This window comes from Nycticebus coucang, chromosome 10 (assembly GCF_027406575.1).
Source record: "Nycticebus coucang isolate mNycCou1 chromosome 10, mNycCou1.pri, whole genome shotgun sequence".
NCBI classification, from domain to species: domain Eukaryota; kingdom Metazoa; phylum Chordata; class Mammalia; order Primates; family Lorisidae; genus Nycticebus; species Nycticebus coucang.
The window spans coordinates 125356920-125375310 of NC_069789.1; the positions used below are offsets into that span (position 1 = coordinate 125356920).

At 42.0% G+C, this 18391-nt stretch overlaps 1 protein-coding gene and 1 pseudogene across 1 annotated transcript; both read right to left on the reverse strand.

Moving 5' to 3' along the window:
- Positions 1 to 1634: 1634 nt before the first annotated feature.
- LOC128595894 (28S ribosomal protein S7, mitochondrial-like) lies at positions 1635 to 2500 on the reverse strand. Its single transcript, XM_053605003.1, has one exon. It carries the CDS (start codon positions 2498 to 2500, stop codon positions 1772 to 1774), a length of 729 nt encoding a protein of 242 aa, XP_053460978.1. The 3' UTR covers positions 1635 to 1771.
- A 6028-nt stretch (positions 2501 to 8528) lies between these two features.
- LOC128596605 (zinc finger protein 382-like) lies at positions 8529 to 16730 on the reverse strand (annotated as a pseudogene).
- Between the last annotated feature and the right edge of the window lie 1661 nt (positions 16731 to 18391).

Genomic DNA, 18391 nt, shown 5'->3' on the forward strand with positions numbered 1-18391 from the left:
CACCCCAATTGGCAGTACTGGACAGATCCTCCAAGCAGAAACTAAACAAAGAATTGACAGGTTTGAACCTGTCACCTCTACAATAAGGGGCTGGCGCCCTACTCCTTTGAGCCACAGGTGCTGCCCCTAGAGGGAAATTCATAGCATTAGGTGCCTTCATCAAGAAAGGGCAGCACCTGTGGCTCAGTGGGTAGGCGTCAGCCCCATATACAGAGGGTGGTGGGTTCGAACCCGGCCCCAGCCAAACTGCAACAAAAAATAGCCAGGCATTATAGTGGGCACCTGTAGTCCCAGCTACTCAGGAGGCTGAGGCAAGAGAATTGCCTAAGCCAAGGGATTAGAGGTTGCTGTGAGCCGTGATGCCACAGCACTCTACCGAGGGAGACAAAGTAAGACTCTGTCTCAAAAAAAAAAAAAAAAAAGAAAAGAAAAAAGTAATAATGGACCTAAACAACACCTTAGAACAAATAGATTTAACAGATATTTATAGAACACTTTACCTTAACAAAACCAAATACACATTCTTCTCATCAGCCCATGGATCATCTTCCAAAATTGATCATATCTTAGGTTACAAGGCTAACCTCAACAAATTCCAAAGAACAGAAATCATCCCCTGTATCTTCTCAGACCATCATGGAATAAAAGTTGAACTCAACAGCAACAGAAATCTTCATCATGGAAACTAAATAACCTTATGCTGAATGATAGCTGGGTCATGAACACAATCAAGAAGGAGATCATTAGATTTCTGGAACAAAATGATAATAAAGACACAAATTATTAAAACCTGTGGGATACTGCAAAGGCAGTCCTTAAAGGGACATTTTTTTTTTCTTTTTGGCCAGGGACAGGTTTGAACCTGTCACCTCTACAATAAGGGGCTGGCGCCCTACTCCTTTGAGCCACACATGCTGCCCCTAGAGGGAAATTCATAGCATTAGATGCCTTCATCAAGAAAACAGAGAGCAAGTCAGCAATCTAAAGGGCCATCTCATGAGCAACTGGAATAAGAAGAACAATCTAATTTCAACCCTAGCAGAAGAAAAGAAATAACCAAAATTAGAGTGGAACTAAATAAAATTGAAAACAAAAGAATTATTCATAAAGATCAGTGAAACAAAAAGTTGGTTCTTTGTAAAGATTAATAAACCCTTGGCTAGACTAATCAGAAACAGAAAAACAAGATCTCCAATGACTACAATCAGAAATGATAAAGGGGAAATAACAGATTCTACAGAAATACAAAGGATTCTCAACAATTACTACAAAAAACTCTATTCCCAGAAATATGAAAATGTAGAGGACATGAACCGATTTCTGGAAGCACAATATCTTCCAAAACTCAGAAAGACTTAGAAATCTTTTTTATTTATTTATTTTTTTTATTTTCTCCAGTCACTTTTAATGAACAAAAGGATCCTAGTACATGCTGTACCAGGTCAGTGAGAACTTTCTAATAAATCTTTTCTGATACTAACACTGCCTCCTTTAAAGGCCCACTTTAAACTGATGGAAAAGATTGGGCTGTGACTTTCTTGGAGGAAATCCTCAAGTTGATACATTCTCTCTTAACAAGGGATAGAGCAGGTAGAACAAGTTCTAACCCTAAAGACAAGATTATCAGACAATTCATATGCTGTTCCATCCCTCTTATGAGGGCTGCCCACCTTTAAAAAAGGAGCTATACATCCTTATCCCACAGGTATCTTTCAATGTGGCAGTGGCTCACACTTCCTTGCAGCAGACGGCCCTGGGCTCTCTGGAACCTCTACCACCAGCGGTAGTGGGCCAGGGCACGGTTGGCCTCTGCCATCTTGTGCATGTCATGCTTCCTCTTGACCATGGGACCCTTGCTGTGAAAAGCCTCCAGCAGCTCATGTGATAGCTTCTTAGGCATCAGTGTCTGCTGGTGCTTCTTTTCCCGGCATTCAGTGATCATCCACTTCATGGCCAAGAAGTGGCAACGTTGGTCATGTAGGGGCACAGGGACCTGGTAGAAGTGGCCACCCTTGAGGATGGGTACCAGCCCAATCACAGGCTCACAATTTTTTAGTGCTTGGTGGAAGATGGTGTAAGGGTTGAGTTCAATAGCTGCCTGCTCCTCTGCAGAAGCAGCATGGTACTTCTCAAATTGCTTCCTTTTCACGGCTTCCAGGGTCTTTGTCATGAGGGATGTTGCCATTATTTTTTTTCCTCCTTTCATCATCATGTTGGTGAATTTACTGATCGCTGGGTCTTCGAAAACAGAGCTTGTTTTCATCGCTGGAGCAGCTTTGATAAGTTGAGTGTTCTTGACCTCCCAATCATATTTCTCCTCTTCAGTTAGCTCGGCCACAGGCTTGTGGAAATGTTCCTTGTCAATCTTAGGATCTCTGTACTGAGGACCATAGCGGCTCCACCACACCTGGGTTACCCTTGGAAGCCATAAGACAACATGCTGTACGCCCAGTGCCAGGCCCAACCACCCTCGCACAGTGCTCACTGCGGGGGCAGCCATCTTGGCAGGCCACCGACTTAGAAATCTTGAATAGATAAATATCAAGTATTGAAATAGCATCAATTATACAAAATAGCCCCAAAAAGAAAAGCCCTGGACCAGATGGTTTCACACCAGAATTCTATCAAATCTTCAAAGAGCAACTAGTTCCTATAATGCATAAAAATTTCCAAAATATAGAGAAAGAAGGAATCCTCCCTAATACATTTTATGAAGCAAATATCACCCTGATCCCCAAACCAGGAAAGTACCCAACAACAAAAAAACTATAGACCAATACCATTAATGAATATTGATACAAAATATTCAACAAGATATTAGCAAACAGAATACAACAACACATTAAAAAGGTTTACACCATGATCAAGTGGGGTTTATACCAGAGACACAGGGTTGGTTCGACATACGCAAATCTATAAATATGATACACCACATAAATAGAATAAAAAACAAAGACCATATGATTCTTTAAATTGATACAGAAAAAGCTTTTGACAATATCCATCATCCTTTCATGATAAAAACACTGAAGAAAATAGGCTTAGAAGGAACATTCCTTAAGCTGATAGATACTATCTACAGCAAACTCACAGCCAAGATCATATTGAATGGAGCAAAACTGAAAGCATTCTTACTTAAATCTGGAACTCAACAAGGATGCCCACTGTTTCCACTGCTATTTAACATAGTGTTGGAAGTCCTAGCCATCACAATCAGGCAAGAGAAGGAGATCAAAGGAATCCAAATGGGGACAGAGGAGGTCAAACTCTCCCTCTTCACAGATGACATGATTTTATACCTGGAAAACCCCAGGGACTCAACTACAAAGCTCTTAGAAGTGATCAAGGAATATAGCAGCATCTCAGGTTACAAAATCAACACGCACAAATCAGTAGCCTTCGTACATGCCAACAATTGTCAAGCTGAGAACAAAATCAAAGTCTCCATTCCTTTTACAATAGTACCAAAGAAGAAATACCTGGAAATATATCTAACAAAAGAAGTGAAAGATCTCTATAAAGAGAATTATGAAACTTTGAGAAAAGAAATAGCAGAAGATGTTAAAAAATGGAAGAACATAGCATGCTCATGGCTGGGAAGAATCAACATTGTTAAAATGTCCATACTACTCAAAGCAATCCATAGATTTAAAGCAATCCCCATCAAAGCACCAATGTCATACTTTAAAGATTTTGAAAAAATAGCACTTCAATTCATATGGAACCAGAAAAAACCCCGAATAGCAAATACAGTTCTTAGAAATAAAAATAATTCTGGAGGCATCACATGGCCAAACTTCAGGTTATGTTACAAGGCTATAGTGATCAAAACAGCACGATACTGGCATAAAAATAGGATACAGATCTATTGAATAGGATAGAGAATCTAGAGATGAACCCAGCCATATATCGTCATTTAATCTTTGGTAAGCCTTACAAAAACATGCAATGGGAAAAGAATCCTTATTTAACAAATGGTGCTGGGAGAACTGTTTATCCACATGCAGAAGACTGAAACTGGACCCACACCTCTCACCATTGACAAACATTGATTCTTGTTGGATAAAAGATTAAATTTAAGACACAAAACAATAAAAATTCTGGAAGAAAGTGTGGGGAAAACACTTGAAGATACTGGTCTAGGAAAAAACTTTATGAGGAAGACCCCGTCCTCCCCACAGCAATTTCAGCAACACCAAAAATTAATAACTGGGACTTGATCAAGTTAAAAAGCTTTTGAATAGCTAAGAGTACCACAAACAAAGCAAACAGACAGCCCTCAGAATGGGAAAAGATTTTTGCGTGTTATGAATTTGACAAAGGCCTGATAACTAGACACATAAATAATAAAGAAAGTACAAACAACCCTTTCTATAAGTGGGCAAGTGATTTGAACAGGAACTTCTCTGAGGATGACAGATGAATGGGCAACAAACACATGAAAAAATGCTTGTCTTTAATCATCAGAGAAATGCAAATCAAAACTACTCTAAGATATCACCTAACCCCAGCAAGATTAGCCCACATCACAAAGTCACAAAATACCAGATGCTGGCATGGATGTGGAGAGAAGGGAACACTTCTACACTGCTGGTGGGATTGCAAACTCATACAGCCCTTTTGGAGAGAAGTATGGAGAATCCTCAAAGATCCAAATGTAAACCTTCCATTTGACCCTGAAATCCCATTACTAGGTATCTACCCAGAAGAACATAAATCATTTTACCACAAGGACATTTGCACTAGAATGTTTATGGCAACGCAATTCATAATTGCCAAGTCATGGAAGCAACCTAAGTGCCCATCAACCCATGAATGGATCAACAAACTGTGGTATATGTATACCATGGAATATTATTCAGCCCTTAAAAAAGACAGAGACTTGGCTATACCAATATTAGACAAAAAAAAAAGAAAAAAAAAGACAGAGACTTTACATCTTTTACATTTCCCTGGAAGGAGTTGAAATACATTCCTTTTAGTGAAGTATCATAAGAATGGAAAGATGAATATCCCATGTACTCCATACTAATATGAAATCAATATATAAACAATTACATGTTCCTAAGAACAATAAAACACTATTACAGTCCAGTTCGAGACCAGAGGGAAATGAGAAGGGGGAAGGGGCAGGATGTATGGCAGAGGGAGGGAGGGCAAGAGGCAGGATTTTACCTAACATATACATTGTGAGGCTGTATAACACCCCCCCGGGGTGAGGGGCTTTTCTATAAATGGAACTTTGCTCTGGAAGTGAGAAAAATGTAACCTAAATATCATACTCTCATATTAATTTAAATAAAGTTTAAAAAAAAGAATGAACACTTATGTTGAATCATTTGGTCATAATTATGAACACTAGTCAGAATGGCTCACATAGGGAGAATGCTGGGTAACAGTTCTGTGGAAGTGGGAATTAGAATATTTGAGGGAATTTTCTTGGTAGGAAATTTGAGGAAAATTACTGAAAATACTTACAAGATTTAAAAAACATACTTCAAGAAGGAGAGAAATTTCAACTTACATGGGTCATGGTTTTAGACCTGCAAGAGTGGATTAGTCCTCAGGGCTCCTCTACCAGAAAAGCAGTCTAGAGAACTTAGACCTGGGAAAAGAGAAAGACTTTAAAACGAGCTGCGTTTTTGTTTTCCCCATAAGACTTAAGTTAATATTACCGTTATGCTCTTACATTACAGCTTCCAAGTAATCTCCCATCACACACAAATTGGGAAGATTATAATTTTAAATAATCCCATTTCCACCCTCAATTCTCAGGGGTCTCTGATACCAGAGTAATAGAGAAGAGATGTATCTGCATTGAAGCCAGACCAGACACCTCAGTGGGAAAATTTCTGGCCACTATACCATTTTGGTGAGGATGATGTGGACACAATCATTTCCTGAGGCAGAGTCTTGCTCTGTTGCCCAGGCTAGAGTGCCATGGCCTAATCTAGCTCACAGCAACCTCGAACTCTTGAGATCAAGAGATGCTCCTGCCTTAGCAGAGAATATAGGTGCACCCACTGCATCCAGCTAATTTTTCTTTTTTTATAGAGATGGTGTCTTGCGCTTCCTCAGGCTGGTCTACAACTCCTGAACTCAAGTGATCCACCTGCCTCAGCCTCCCTGAGTGCTAGGATTACAGGTGTGAACCACTGCACCTGGCCACACTTATAATATTTCTGTTCACAATTATATTTCTTCATGGATTATAAGTATTTTGCAGAAGGCAATTATATCTATTTAATTATTCTATCACCTCAATCACCCCAAATACAACAATTTCCAGATCTGGTACATTGTAGACACTTAATAAATCAAGTATGATTTCTGACCATAAAACACACTTCTAGAAACTAGAAAACAAAAAGCCAAAAACCTGTACTAGGTATATACAGAAAGTAAAATTTACACATTTTAAGAAAGGGAAAAAAAATGTATGAAAATTGTAATATTCAAGCCACATTGGACTTTTGCACTTTCTTTTATTTATTTGTTTATTTATTTATTTATTTTGAGACAGAGTTTCACTATGTCACCCTCTGTAGAGTGCTGTCAGCTCACAGCAACCTTAAACTCTTGGGTTCAAGTGATTCTCTTCCCTCAGTCTCCCAAGTAGCTGGGACTATAGGCGCCTGCCACAACAACAGGCTATTTTTAGAGACTGGGTCTTGCTCTGGCTCAGGCTGGTCTGGAATCTGTGAGCTCAGGCAATCCACCTGCCTTGGCCTCCCAGAGTGCTAGGATTACAGGCATGAGCCACCTCGCCTGGCCAGTTTTTCCTTTATTAAAATGTGTATACATTTTTTTGTACCCTCTATATATGCACAAGGACGTTCATCAAAGAACATCTGAGAGGAGGGAGTAGTTAAATATATTAGACTTTGCTATATTGTGACTTACTATTCCAGCATTATTAAGTATGTTAGGAAACCATATAACTGATGAGAAACAATATTAAAAAAATTATTTGGTGTAAAAGGCCGGTTTAATTTAGGAGGTGGTATCCTGTGGAACTTGTACTTTTACGAAATGATACCAAGCTTTGTTCTGTTTTTGAATATCCTTTAAATACACTGCTCGGATGTAAGTAGACGGATTTCACTATACTTTTTCATTATTAGAAAGGAAAATGGCCTTTGCAGATTAATGAATATATACCAAATAGAAAGTTTGGAGTACACAAAATATGCTCAATAAATGTGGCGGTTCCATACCCATTCTTGTTTAAATAAGCAATTAAAATTTGGATAAAATCTTGCAAAAAAGTTCTTACAAAATTATATTTCTTAAAATGATCTGCATATAGGCTGGGCACGGTGGCTCATGCCTGGAAGGCTGAGGCGGGTGGATTTCCTGAGATCACAGGTTCGAGACCAGCCTGAGGCAGAGCGAGACCCCCATCTCTAAAAAGTAGCCAGGCATTGTGGCGGGCGCCTGTAGTCCCAGGTACTTGGGAGGCTGAGGCAAGAGGATTGCTTAAGCCCAAGAGTTTGAGGTTGCTGTGAGTTGTGATGCTACGGAACTGTACCGAGAGCGACAAAGTGAGGCTGTCTCAAAAAAAAAAAAAATCTATCCCATGGATATCTTGTGAATTTTCTTAACCATACCCCTAATCTTGATCACCAATTATGAACAAAACTACCCCCAAATATAAATCTTTAATTCCAGATCTAAAGTCCAACCCTTAATCTTCTGGGTTATGTACACCCTTGAAAACTGCATTTCTACAAATATACACAGTAATTCTCTTTACAATCTCAGGCGATTGTGGTCCCCTGTGAACCCACAAATAGGAAGAATCCCTGCTTATGAACTCCCACACGGTAACATTTGTGCATTAGCCTCACTCTCTTAACCAGTAAGGAATACATAGCAAGAACTTCATTTGTGATGTTACACCCTTCAAGACTACACTTGCTGTGACCTCATAACATACACTTACAACAAAGCGACGTAAGAAAGCGAAATCTGTATCAGCAATTCCTGAGGGTGAGAGCTCAGAGAATAGTCAAACACGTACACGAACCCCAGAGACCTCCCGGGGAGGATCTTCCCAGGAAGCAATCCATTCCTGAGTCTACCTAGAAGTTCCTAGGAACCTGCCTCCAGAGCAATCCCTGGTCTACAATCCCCAACAGCAGATCTGTACGTTCTGGCTGGACACTGTCGTGTAGAACTATTAGATTTCCCACTTGTGAACATTTCTCTGCGGCAGTTAAATTTGAGAGGAGGGCACAGGAAGCAGCAGGGAAGTTGGAGCCACGGCTCAGGGACAATCACCACGGAGCCACAAAAACGCACGCTCGCGTGAAGAACACGCACCCTACGTCAGGGTCGCACAAGGGCAAGCAGACACCTCAGTGTCACAGTGCACCCCCCTCACAAAGGCTCGGTCTCCCTCACCCCGCCTGTCCCCCGCAGAGCCCGCACCCACGGCCGGAGGTGGCGCCCGCGCTCTGAGCGCCTCCGGTGCCCCCTTTCATCGCCACGCGGGGTCTAGCTCTGCGGGGTCTTCCCGCAAGGACTCACGCAGGTGGGACGCGAGCCGGCGCAGAGCGCAACCAGAGATGCCGGAAACCCAGCGGGAGGTCCTCCACCTGTAGGGAGCGTAGTCCAAGCCCGACCATGAAGGAGCCCAGGCCTCGAGAGATGCAGCGCGGGTAAGAGGCTGGTAGGAAAGCTACAAGTGACCACGGGTGCCAGCCGCGGAGCCCACAGCGGGTCTGAGACTTCTGGGAGTTGCAACCAAGCCTAGATCGCCTACAAGCTGGCGCACCTGATCCGAGGAAAAGCGCAAGCGCAGTTCGCCCACAGGCTGGCGCCCGGGATCCGAGCCTCACGGCGATTTCGGTGGTTCTCAAGGATGGTAGGCTGCAAGTCTCCGTGGACACCTCCTGAGCAATCTTAGAAGGGAACTTCAGAGCTCTTCGTTGTACCTACCCATTTGCCACCTGGAAGAAAAACTCAGACCCCACTTCAGGTATAAATCAGATGGTGATTTATTGTACCTGTGCAGGGGACCAGGTGATTTATTACACCTGCTCAGGCAGGTCGCTGCCCAAAGGCAAACCCTGGTAAGTGAGGAGCAGGCTGACTTTTTTTTTTTTTTTGTAGAGACAGAGTGTCACCTTATCGCCCTCGGTAGAGTGCCGTGGCGTCACACAGCTCACAGCAACCTCCAAATCCTTGGGCTTAGGCGATTCTCTTGACTCAGCCTCCCAAGTAGCTGGGACTACAGGCGCCCGCCACAAAACGCCCAGCTATTTTTTTGTTGCAGTTTGGCCGGGGCTGGGTTTGATCCTGCCACCCTTGGCATATGGGGCCAGCGCCCTACCCGCTGAGCCACAGGCGCCACCTGGAGCAGGCTGACTTTTATACTATTTTTGTTGCCATGCAAGCAAGCAAAAACAAAAGCAGAACTTGGCAGTTAGCTCAGGGGGTAGCTTGGGGTGGGGTTACAGTCAGGGGGGCTGGTTGGCTCAGGGGGTTACATCGTGGCAGCTGGCATGAGGACAAACTTGGCTTGGAAAATCTTGCTTGAGTAAGCTTTCCACCATTGTTTAGCCATTGCTAGGGGGTTGGGGTAAGTTCTACCATTGTTTTACCTGTGGCTAGGAGTTTTTTGGGAACTCAGGGAACTTCCTTGTTCTGAAACCTGTTCTCAGAATTAACCCAAGGGGAGGGGGGTTTGAGATGTGTAGGGACTCAGGCTGAGACAGTTAGGGGCCTTTAGGAGTTCTTTTGCTGGGTACTACATCTTATTTTCTGAAGCCTGAGCTCTGAAGTCACTCATGGAGGGAGATACCGTGACTCAGCTAGGTATAAGGTGCTGAAAGTGACTTCATTATCTAACCAAAGTCTGTATATGTGCCAGGCATGGTGGCTCCGGCCTGTAATCCCAGCAGTCTGGAAGGCTGAGGCGGGTGGATTGCTTGAGCTCAGGAGTTTGAGAGCAGCCTGCCTAGTTAGTCACATATGCCTGTAGTCCAGCCACTGGAGAGACTGAGGCAAGAGGATGCTTGAGCCTAGGAGTTTGAGGTTGCTGTGAACTATGATGCCACTGTACTGTACCAGGGTGAGAGTGAGACTCAGTCTCAAAAAAAAAAAAAGTCTGTATACATGGACGCGCCAGTGTGTGTCCTATCACTAAAATGCTTATTTCTCGGAGAATGTCATAGGGGCATAATATTATTTTTCAGTTTTACAGTTGATGCTTCTTAAGCTTAAAAAGTTACATAATGTGTACAAATTGGTAGTTTATTACGTGGCAAGGCCATGTTTCCAGTGGAGACAAAGAATATAAAGTGAGAATCTCGTATCATATCCTCTTATTGTAGAGTAAGGGATGATGAATTTTAGTCACTTTCTCATGATCAATGACTGTGGGAGTTCTTCGAAAGTTAGAAAAAAAGCAGTACATGTAGGATGTAAGCACTCCAATTTGTACAAATAATCAACACATTGAATCCCATAATGGCATAAATGTATTCATGATCTATGTACAAATGATTTAATAAACAACAACAAAAAAGCAGTACAGAAATACCTGGCAGATATTGCAGGTACAGTACCCTTCTGCCATGGCTTTACCAACCAAATTTATATAATAATATTCTAAATCCTTTATTAGTCATTTCAACAGTGTCCATAGCATCTTCACCAGCAGATTCCACCTCAAGGACCACTTTCTTTGCTCATCCATTAAAAACAACTCTTCATTTGTGAAACTACAGTAATTCATGTTCGGGCTCCTTTTTTTTTTAGACAGAGTCTCAAGCTGTAGCTCTGGGTAGAGTGCTATGATGTCACAGCTCACAGCAACCTTGGGTTTAAGCGATTCTCTTGCCTCAGCCTTCCAAGTAGCTGGGATTACAAGCGCCTGCCATACGGCTATTTTGTGTTGTTGCAGTTGTCATTGTTGTTTAGCTGGCCTGGGCTGGGTTCGAACCTGCCAGCCTCAGTGTATGTGGCCCGTGCCCTACCCACTGGGCTTCAGGCACCGCCCAAGGCTCTACTTCTACTTCTAGTCTACAATAGTTTTCTTGCGCTTTCCACCACATCTGCAGTTACTTCCTCCACTGGAGGGTTGAACCACTCAAATTCATCCATGAGGACTGGAATTAATTTTTGCCAAACTCCTTTTAATGTTGATATTTTGACCTCTTTCCATGTTCTTAATGGCATCTAGAATTGTAAATCCTTTCCAGGTTTTTGGTTTACTCCTCCAAGATCCATCAAAACTATCACTACCTATGACAGCTATAGCCTTACAAAATGTATTATTATTATTATTATTATATTTGGAGACAGAGTCTCACTCTGTTGCCCTAGGCTAGAGTACTATAGCATCATAGCTCACAGTTTGCAGGACAGTTTTTCTATGCTGTCCTGAGATGTTTCCAAAATATCATGTCTTCTATTTGGACTAGTCCAAATTTTCATAAGGGCCAAGGGTTATGGGTCTAAAAAAATTTTCTTTTTCAATATTAGTAGCTTGGTCTGTCACCTGGGCTAGACTGCAGTGTTGTCATAGCTCACTGCAACCTGAAACTATTGAACCTAAGTGACTGTCTTGCCTCAGCCTCTTGTGTAGCTAGGACTATGGGCATGTACCACCACTCCCAGCTATGTTTTCTATTTTTTTAGAGACAGGGGCTCCTAAAATTTTAAGCCCACTTTCTTGACAAATTTTTTCCTAAAATTCTTTTTATTTTATTTTTTATTTTTGAGACCAAGCCTCACTCTGTTGCCCTGCGTAAAGTGCTGTAGTGTCAACGTAGCTCACGGCAATCTCAAATACCTGGACTCAATTAATCCTCTTGCCTCAGCCTCCGGGGTAGCTGGGACTACAGGCATGTGCCACTGTGCTGGACCAGTTTTTCTATTTTTAGTAGAGATGGATCTCTCTTGCTCAGGTTCATCTCTTGCCTCAGCCTCCCAGGTAGCTGGGGCTAGAGGTGCCTGTAGTCCCAGCTACTTGGGAGGCTGAGGCAAGAGAATCGCCTAAGCCCAGGAGTTGGAGGTTGCTGTGTGAGGCACTCTACTGAGGGCGATAAGGTGAGACTGTCTCGAAAATAAAAAATAAAATAAAAAATAAAAGCTTCATGGGATGATGCCTACGGCTTAAAGGAGTAGGGTGCTGGCCCCATATGCCAGAGGTGGCAGGTTCAAACCCAGCCCCAGCTAAAACTGCCCACTGTGTGGTGGGCACAATACCTGGCTATTTTTTGTTGCATTTTGGCCAGGGCTGGGTTTGAACCCGTCACCCTCGGTATATGGGGCCAGTGCCCTACCCACGGAGGCACAGGTGCCACCCCTTTGAAGCTTTTAAACTAGGCATTGACTTCTTTCTCGTGCTGAAAGTCCTAGATGGCATCTTCTTTGAACAGAAGATAGTTTTATCTATGTTAAAAATCTATCGCTTATAGTGTAGCCACCTCTGGCAGTTATCTTAGCTAGATCTTCTGGATCACATGCTGCAGCTTCTCCTTCAGCACTTACTGAACTTGACATTTTTATGTTATGGAAACAGCTTCTTTCCTTAAATCTCTCCAACTGACCACTACTAGCTTTGAACTTTTTCTCTACAGCCCCCTCACCTCAGACTTTGAAGAATTGAAGAGAAAGCCTTGCTTTCTGGAGGCTTTTGCTTAAAAGAATATTGTGTGGATGAACTATCCAGACCACTAAAATTTTTTCCATATTAGCAATAAGACTGTTTTTCTTTTTATCATTTGTTTGGTTCACTGGAGTAGCGCTTTTAATTTCCTTCAAGAACTTTTCCTTTGGCTGAGCATGGTGGCTCATGCCTGTAATTCTAGCACTTTGGGAGGCCGAGGAAGGTGCATTGCTTGAGCTCAGGAGTTTGAGAACAGCCTGACACAAAAGTGAGACCCCATTTCTACTAAAAATAGAAAACTTAGCCGGCTGTGGTGGTGGGCCCCTGTACTTCCAGCTACTCAGAAGGCTGAGGCAAGAGCCCATGAGCCCAAGACTTTGAGAGGTTGCTGTGAGCTACAATGACACCACAGCACTCTACCCAGGGCAACAGAGCGAGACTGTCTCAAAAAAACCCACAACAAACAAAAAGGAACTTTTCCTTTGCATTCACAATGTGGCTAACTTGGTGCATGAAGCCTAGCTTTTGGTCTATCTTGCCTTTGGAATTGCCTTCTTCACTAAATTTAATCATTTCTCACTTTTGATTCAAGTGAGAGACATACAATTCTTTTCAGTTGAACACTTAAAGGCCATTATAAGATTAATTGGCCTAATTTAAATATCATTAAGTATCAAGGAATAGGGAGGCCCCAGGAGAGGGAGAGAGATAGGGAATGCCCAGCCAGTGGCAGAGTCAGGACACACAAGATATTAAGTTTGCCATCTTCTATGAGTGACATTCACAGCATCATAAAACAATTACAGTAGTAACATCAAAGATCACTAATCACAGATGCTCATAACAGTCTCAACTACTGAGTCTCACTTGAGTCCAGCAGTCTGAGGTTGCAGTGAGCCATGATGGTGCCACTGCACTTGAGCTGAAGCAACATAGTGAGACCATGTTTCCTGCCAAATAAACAAATACATCAAATTTGTGGGTGGTGTTTAATTGCTATTCAGATGATTCGGATATTTATAGATAATTATCAATATTTATATAGATATTATCAAATGCTAGTACTTTGGCACTCCTCTTGTATGCTTGCAAAACATAACAAAAGATATACAAGACTTTCACTTTTACATTGAATTATTCAGTCCTCTTTCACCATACCTTCAGAGAAAGAAATATGTAAACACATCTTACTCCTATTAGTACACCTAAAATGATACCGAATAAACCAGCTCAAACTGGCATATCCCAAGATGCATCTCCCATGCGTAAAGGCTGGAATTGCATCAGGGGACACAAAAGAATCCCTTCCACCATGGGCTCACCCCATGGCCACACCACTGGCCCTATTGAACCATTTCTGCATCCATAGGCCTGAGGTTTTGGGCAGTCTGAAGTTACCCACTCCCCTTCTCAGGCTTTCTTGGCTCTTGGATGTTCTCTTTTTTTTTTTTTAGGTTTTCAGAAATATTATTTATTATTACCCTAAGATGTAAACAGTGTAAAAGTCCATCGACAGAATGGGTAAGTTGTTATATAATCATATAATGGAATTATATATAGAATAAAAATAAATAAACTTCTGCCACATGCACTAGTGATTAGACTTGGAGACATAATAATGAATGAAATAAGCCATATATAAAAGTATACACAATAATATATAATCTGATATATATGTAATATATGTAAAAGCTGATTTATAATGTCAAAAGTCAGACTGTGGTTCTCTCTGAAGAGGTAACAACTAATTTTTGTTTCATATTTACGATGAGAAATACAGTTTACACTTCCTTTGTTCCCCGCTCTGCTTTGTCCATATTGAAAACACACATGCTTTTTTTATAGAACTTCTACTCAACGGTGTAGTTCACGGAACACTGCCAGTTGGCCAACTGTTTATTACTGGTTTACAAAAAAGATATATTGAGATTGAAAATAAACCACTTAAAATCTTTATAGCAATTTGACAGAGTTTTCATCTGCTGAATCCAATAATAGAAACTTGGAGCTTTTATTTTCAGTGATTTTTTGTCATTTGTCTAGTAATACTTTGTGTGTGTTTTACAGGCTAGCTGCTATCCTAGAAAATACCAGGGAATATGTAATACAGTATTTTAAACTGCTGGATATTATTACACTTACAAGCACATATATAGGATTTACTATGACTTAAAAGGTTTTTACAGGGGCGGCGCCTGTGGCTCAGTGAGTAGGGCGCTGGCCCCATATGCCAAGGGTGGCGGGTTCAAACCCAGCCCCAGCCAAAACTGCAACAAAAAAATAGCCGAGTGCTGTGGCAGGCACCTGTAGTCCCAGCTACTCGGGAGGCTGAGGCAAGAGAATCTCTTAAGCCCGGGAGTTGGAGGTTGCTGTGAGCTGTGTGATGCCACGGCACTCTACCAAGGGCCATAAAGTGAGACTCTTGTCTTTACAAAAAAAAAGTTAACAAAAAAAAGTCCCATCACTTAACTGAATTCCTATGGTTTCTACCTTGTGAGTCTTCTGATGGACAATGAGGTTAGACTTACAACTGAAGAACTTCCCACACTCTTTACATTCATAAGGTTTCTCTCCTGTGTGAGTTTTCTGATGGCGAATGAGGTTTGATATCCTACTAAAGGCCTTCCAACACTGAGGACATCCATTGGATTTTTCTCCTGTATGTATTCTGTGATGAACAGTGAGGCTTGCCTTCTGGCGGAAGGACTTCCCACATTCATTACAAATATAGGGTTTTTCCCCTGTATGAATTCTGTGATGAAGAGTAAGGGTTGTTTTTTGGCAGAAAGACTTTCCACATTCATTACAAATATAGGGTTTCTCTCCTGTGTGAGTTCTCTGATGTACAGTGAGGGTTGTCTTCTGGATAAATGCCTTTCACACTCATTACACTGATACGGTTTCTCTCCTGTGTGAGTTCTCTGGTGATCAATGAGGTATGACTTCTTTCTAAAGGCACTTCCACATTGAGTACATTCATAAGCTTTCTCCCCTGTATGTGTTTTGTGATATCTAGTGAGAGTTGCCTTCTGGCGGAAGGACTTCCCACAATCAATACAAATATAGGGTTTCCCTTCTATATGTGTTTTTTCATGAAGAGTGAGGGCTGTCTTCTAACGGAAGGCCTTTCCACATTGATTACAAACATAAGGTTTCTCACCTGTATGGATTCGCTGATGTTCTATGAGGTAAGACTTCCTTCTAAAGCTATTCCCACAGTAAGGACATTGAAAGGGTTTCTCTTCGATTTGAGATCTCTGATGCATAATACAAATAGACTTTCTACAGAGGAATTTCCCATATTTGTTGTAGGCAGAGAGCTTCTTTTCCATAGACTGTGTGGATGGATGTTGAGATTTGACTTTTCTATGAAGGCAATCCCATCTTTATAGTATTCAAAGGTTCTTTGTCCTCTGTGACCCCTAGTTTGTATAAATAACATTCCTTTCATAAGGAAGGATTTCTCACATTCATTATGCTCAAATGGTTGTTCTGGAGTTTGAACCTTCTGATGCTGAATAAGTTCCTGTTTACCACTGAGATCTTTTTCTGTTTATGGAGATTGACTTTAGGATAAATTTTTTCATGCTTAGTATTGAGGAGTGATTTCTCCCATCCATTACTCACTCCAAACTTTTCTTTCAAGGGGCTTATATTTCTAATGACCAATTCTGAAATATTTTTCAAAACCTTTCCCTCAGGTTTATATTCACATAGTGTTTTTGAAATAATATGGTTTTTGCCTAGAGTGTTTTACCATAAACATTACTTTTCTCCTTAATTAGTCTTTTGTGGTTGATGAACACAACTGATCTAGAATGCTTGTCTTGGTATTCTTTGAACTTCACTAGAAGACCTTCAGCCTTCCTTTCATCTTCTTCTAGGTAGCTCTGACTTGGAAAAATTCTGTCCATAGCTCTTCTCCTTGTTCCAACCTGCGGATCGTATCAGGCTTAGTCATGTGAAACCCCACAGAGACGAAGTGGCAATAGTTTTCCAACATCACATCCCTGTAGAGGGCCTTCTGAGCAGGGTCCAGTTGCTGCCACTCCTCCTGGGTGCAGTCCACAGTCACATCCTTGAATGACACTGATCCCTGTAAGGGCATACTCTAGTTCATCCTGAGGCATGGCTTTGAGATTTGTAAGAGATGAACCTTCTCCTTTGAGCTCTTTTGGAAAAAGGAAGAGTCCCCTGGCCCAGGGTTGGTCATCTATGCCTACACCGGCTCTTGGATGTTCTTAACCCTGAAGAAATCTCAAGCATGCCCTCCTCCAACATGTCAGCTACAGCTTGCCTGTGTGCTCCGTGAGTAGCAGAGCTGGGGATAGGGACCTCTGGGTGCTGGCAGCCTTGTCAGAGCTGGACCCTATATGACCCAGCAGGGATGGTGCTCAGTTGCTACTGGAACCTCACCAAAGTCAACTCAGCCTGAGGGTGTGTGAACAGAGTAGGATGGTTTTGTGTCTATATTGGGATGGCTGTGGAGTGGCAAATGTCAGACTACGATGGTGAGGGTGGTTTTGTGACTGGCAGGTGGTTTGTGTCAAGGACATCAGTGTGTGGATGGCTAAGGTTGGGCAACAACAGTCATCATGACCTTCGGGCCTATGTTTGTTCCCTTCTGCTTCTTCTGTCTCTTCCAGCCAAGTGTTAATGCTGAAGCAAATGACAATTAGTGGTAAATTGGGCAGTGAGCCCCAGGTTAAGTTTCCAGCAAGGCAACATCAACCAGCTTTTAGGATGACAAATCCAGGAAGGTCCTTTCTTTGGGAGATCTGAGGGGCTCAGCTCTCCTAGACCTCTGACCCCAGAAACCTGATATTAGCTCATACAAATTTCAGCTTCTGTCCTACTTCTGTCGCTTTGTGTGAGGCAAACGGTGTGGACCTACAGAGGCTGTAACACAGTCATCCTGTACTCCCAGAAAATCCAAAGGACCAAAGGCTCCATTTCCTCTTCTCATCCTGCCATTCTCCCCCCACAAAAGGACCAGGCTTGTTTTACATGTAAAAACCAATATTTAGGTGAGTTGCTCTTTGTTTCATAAAATAATTGTGTGAACTGTGAAACATCCTAATCATGATACGCTCACTTTCTAGCAGATGTTGGGTGTCACTGAGATGAATCTTATTGTTCTTACATTTTTTTGAAAAATAGTTCCAGTCCTCTTGCGTTTTCTCACTGCTAAGCTGCAACTGAAAGGATTTAGAACCACCAGTCTAGAGTGTAGGACCAAAGCATTATTTGAAAAGTATGTTCAGGATTATGGAAATGTTAAGTAAATGAGTAATCTATACAGTTGAATACTAGGCAGCCAGTAACCTTATAGTGATACAAAATCACATGTAAAGAAAATATACACTTGGGTGGTGCCTGTGGTTCAGTGGGTAGGGCGCCGGCACCATATACCACGGGTGGTGGGTTCAAACCCAGCCCCAGCCAAACTACAACAAAAAAATAGCCGGGCGTCATGGTGGGCGCCTGTAGTCCCAGCTACTCGGGAGGCTGAGGCAAGAGAATCGCCTAAGCCCAGGAGTTGGGAGGTTGCTGTGAGCTATGTGACGCCACAGCACTCTACCGAGGGCAATAAAGTGAGACTCTGTCTCTACAAAAAGAAAAAAAAAGAAAGAAAGAAAATATACACCTGTAATATGTATTAACAGTAATGTCAAGTTTTAAAGAATGTTGAATTCCACTTAATTACTTGTTAATCCATTAATAGTAATATGAGTTTTGTAAGATCCTTTTCAAAGGACTATACACATA

Excerpts from the sequence above, each read along its gene's own strand:
- LOC128595894 (XM_053605003.1), bottom strand. The coding sequence starts at position 2,500 with ATGGCTGCCCCCGCAGTGAGCACTGTGCGAGGGTGGTTGGGCCTGGCA.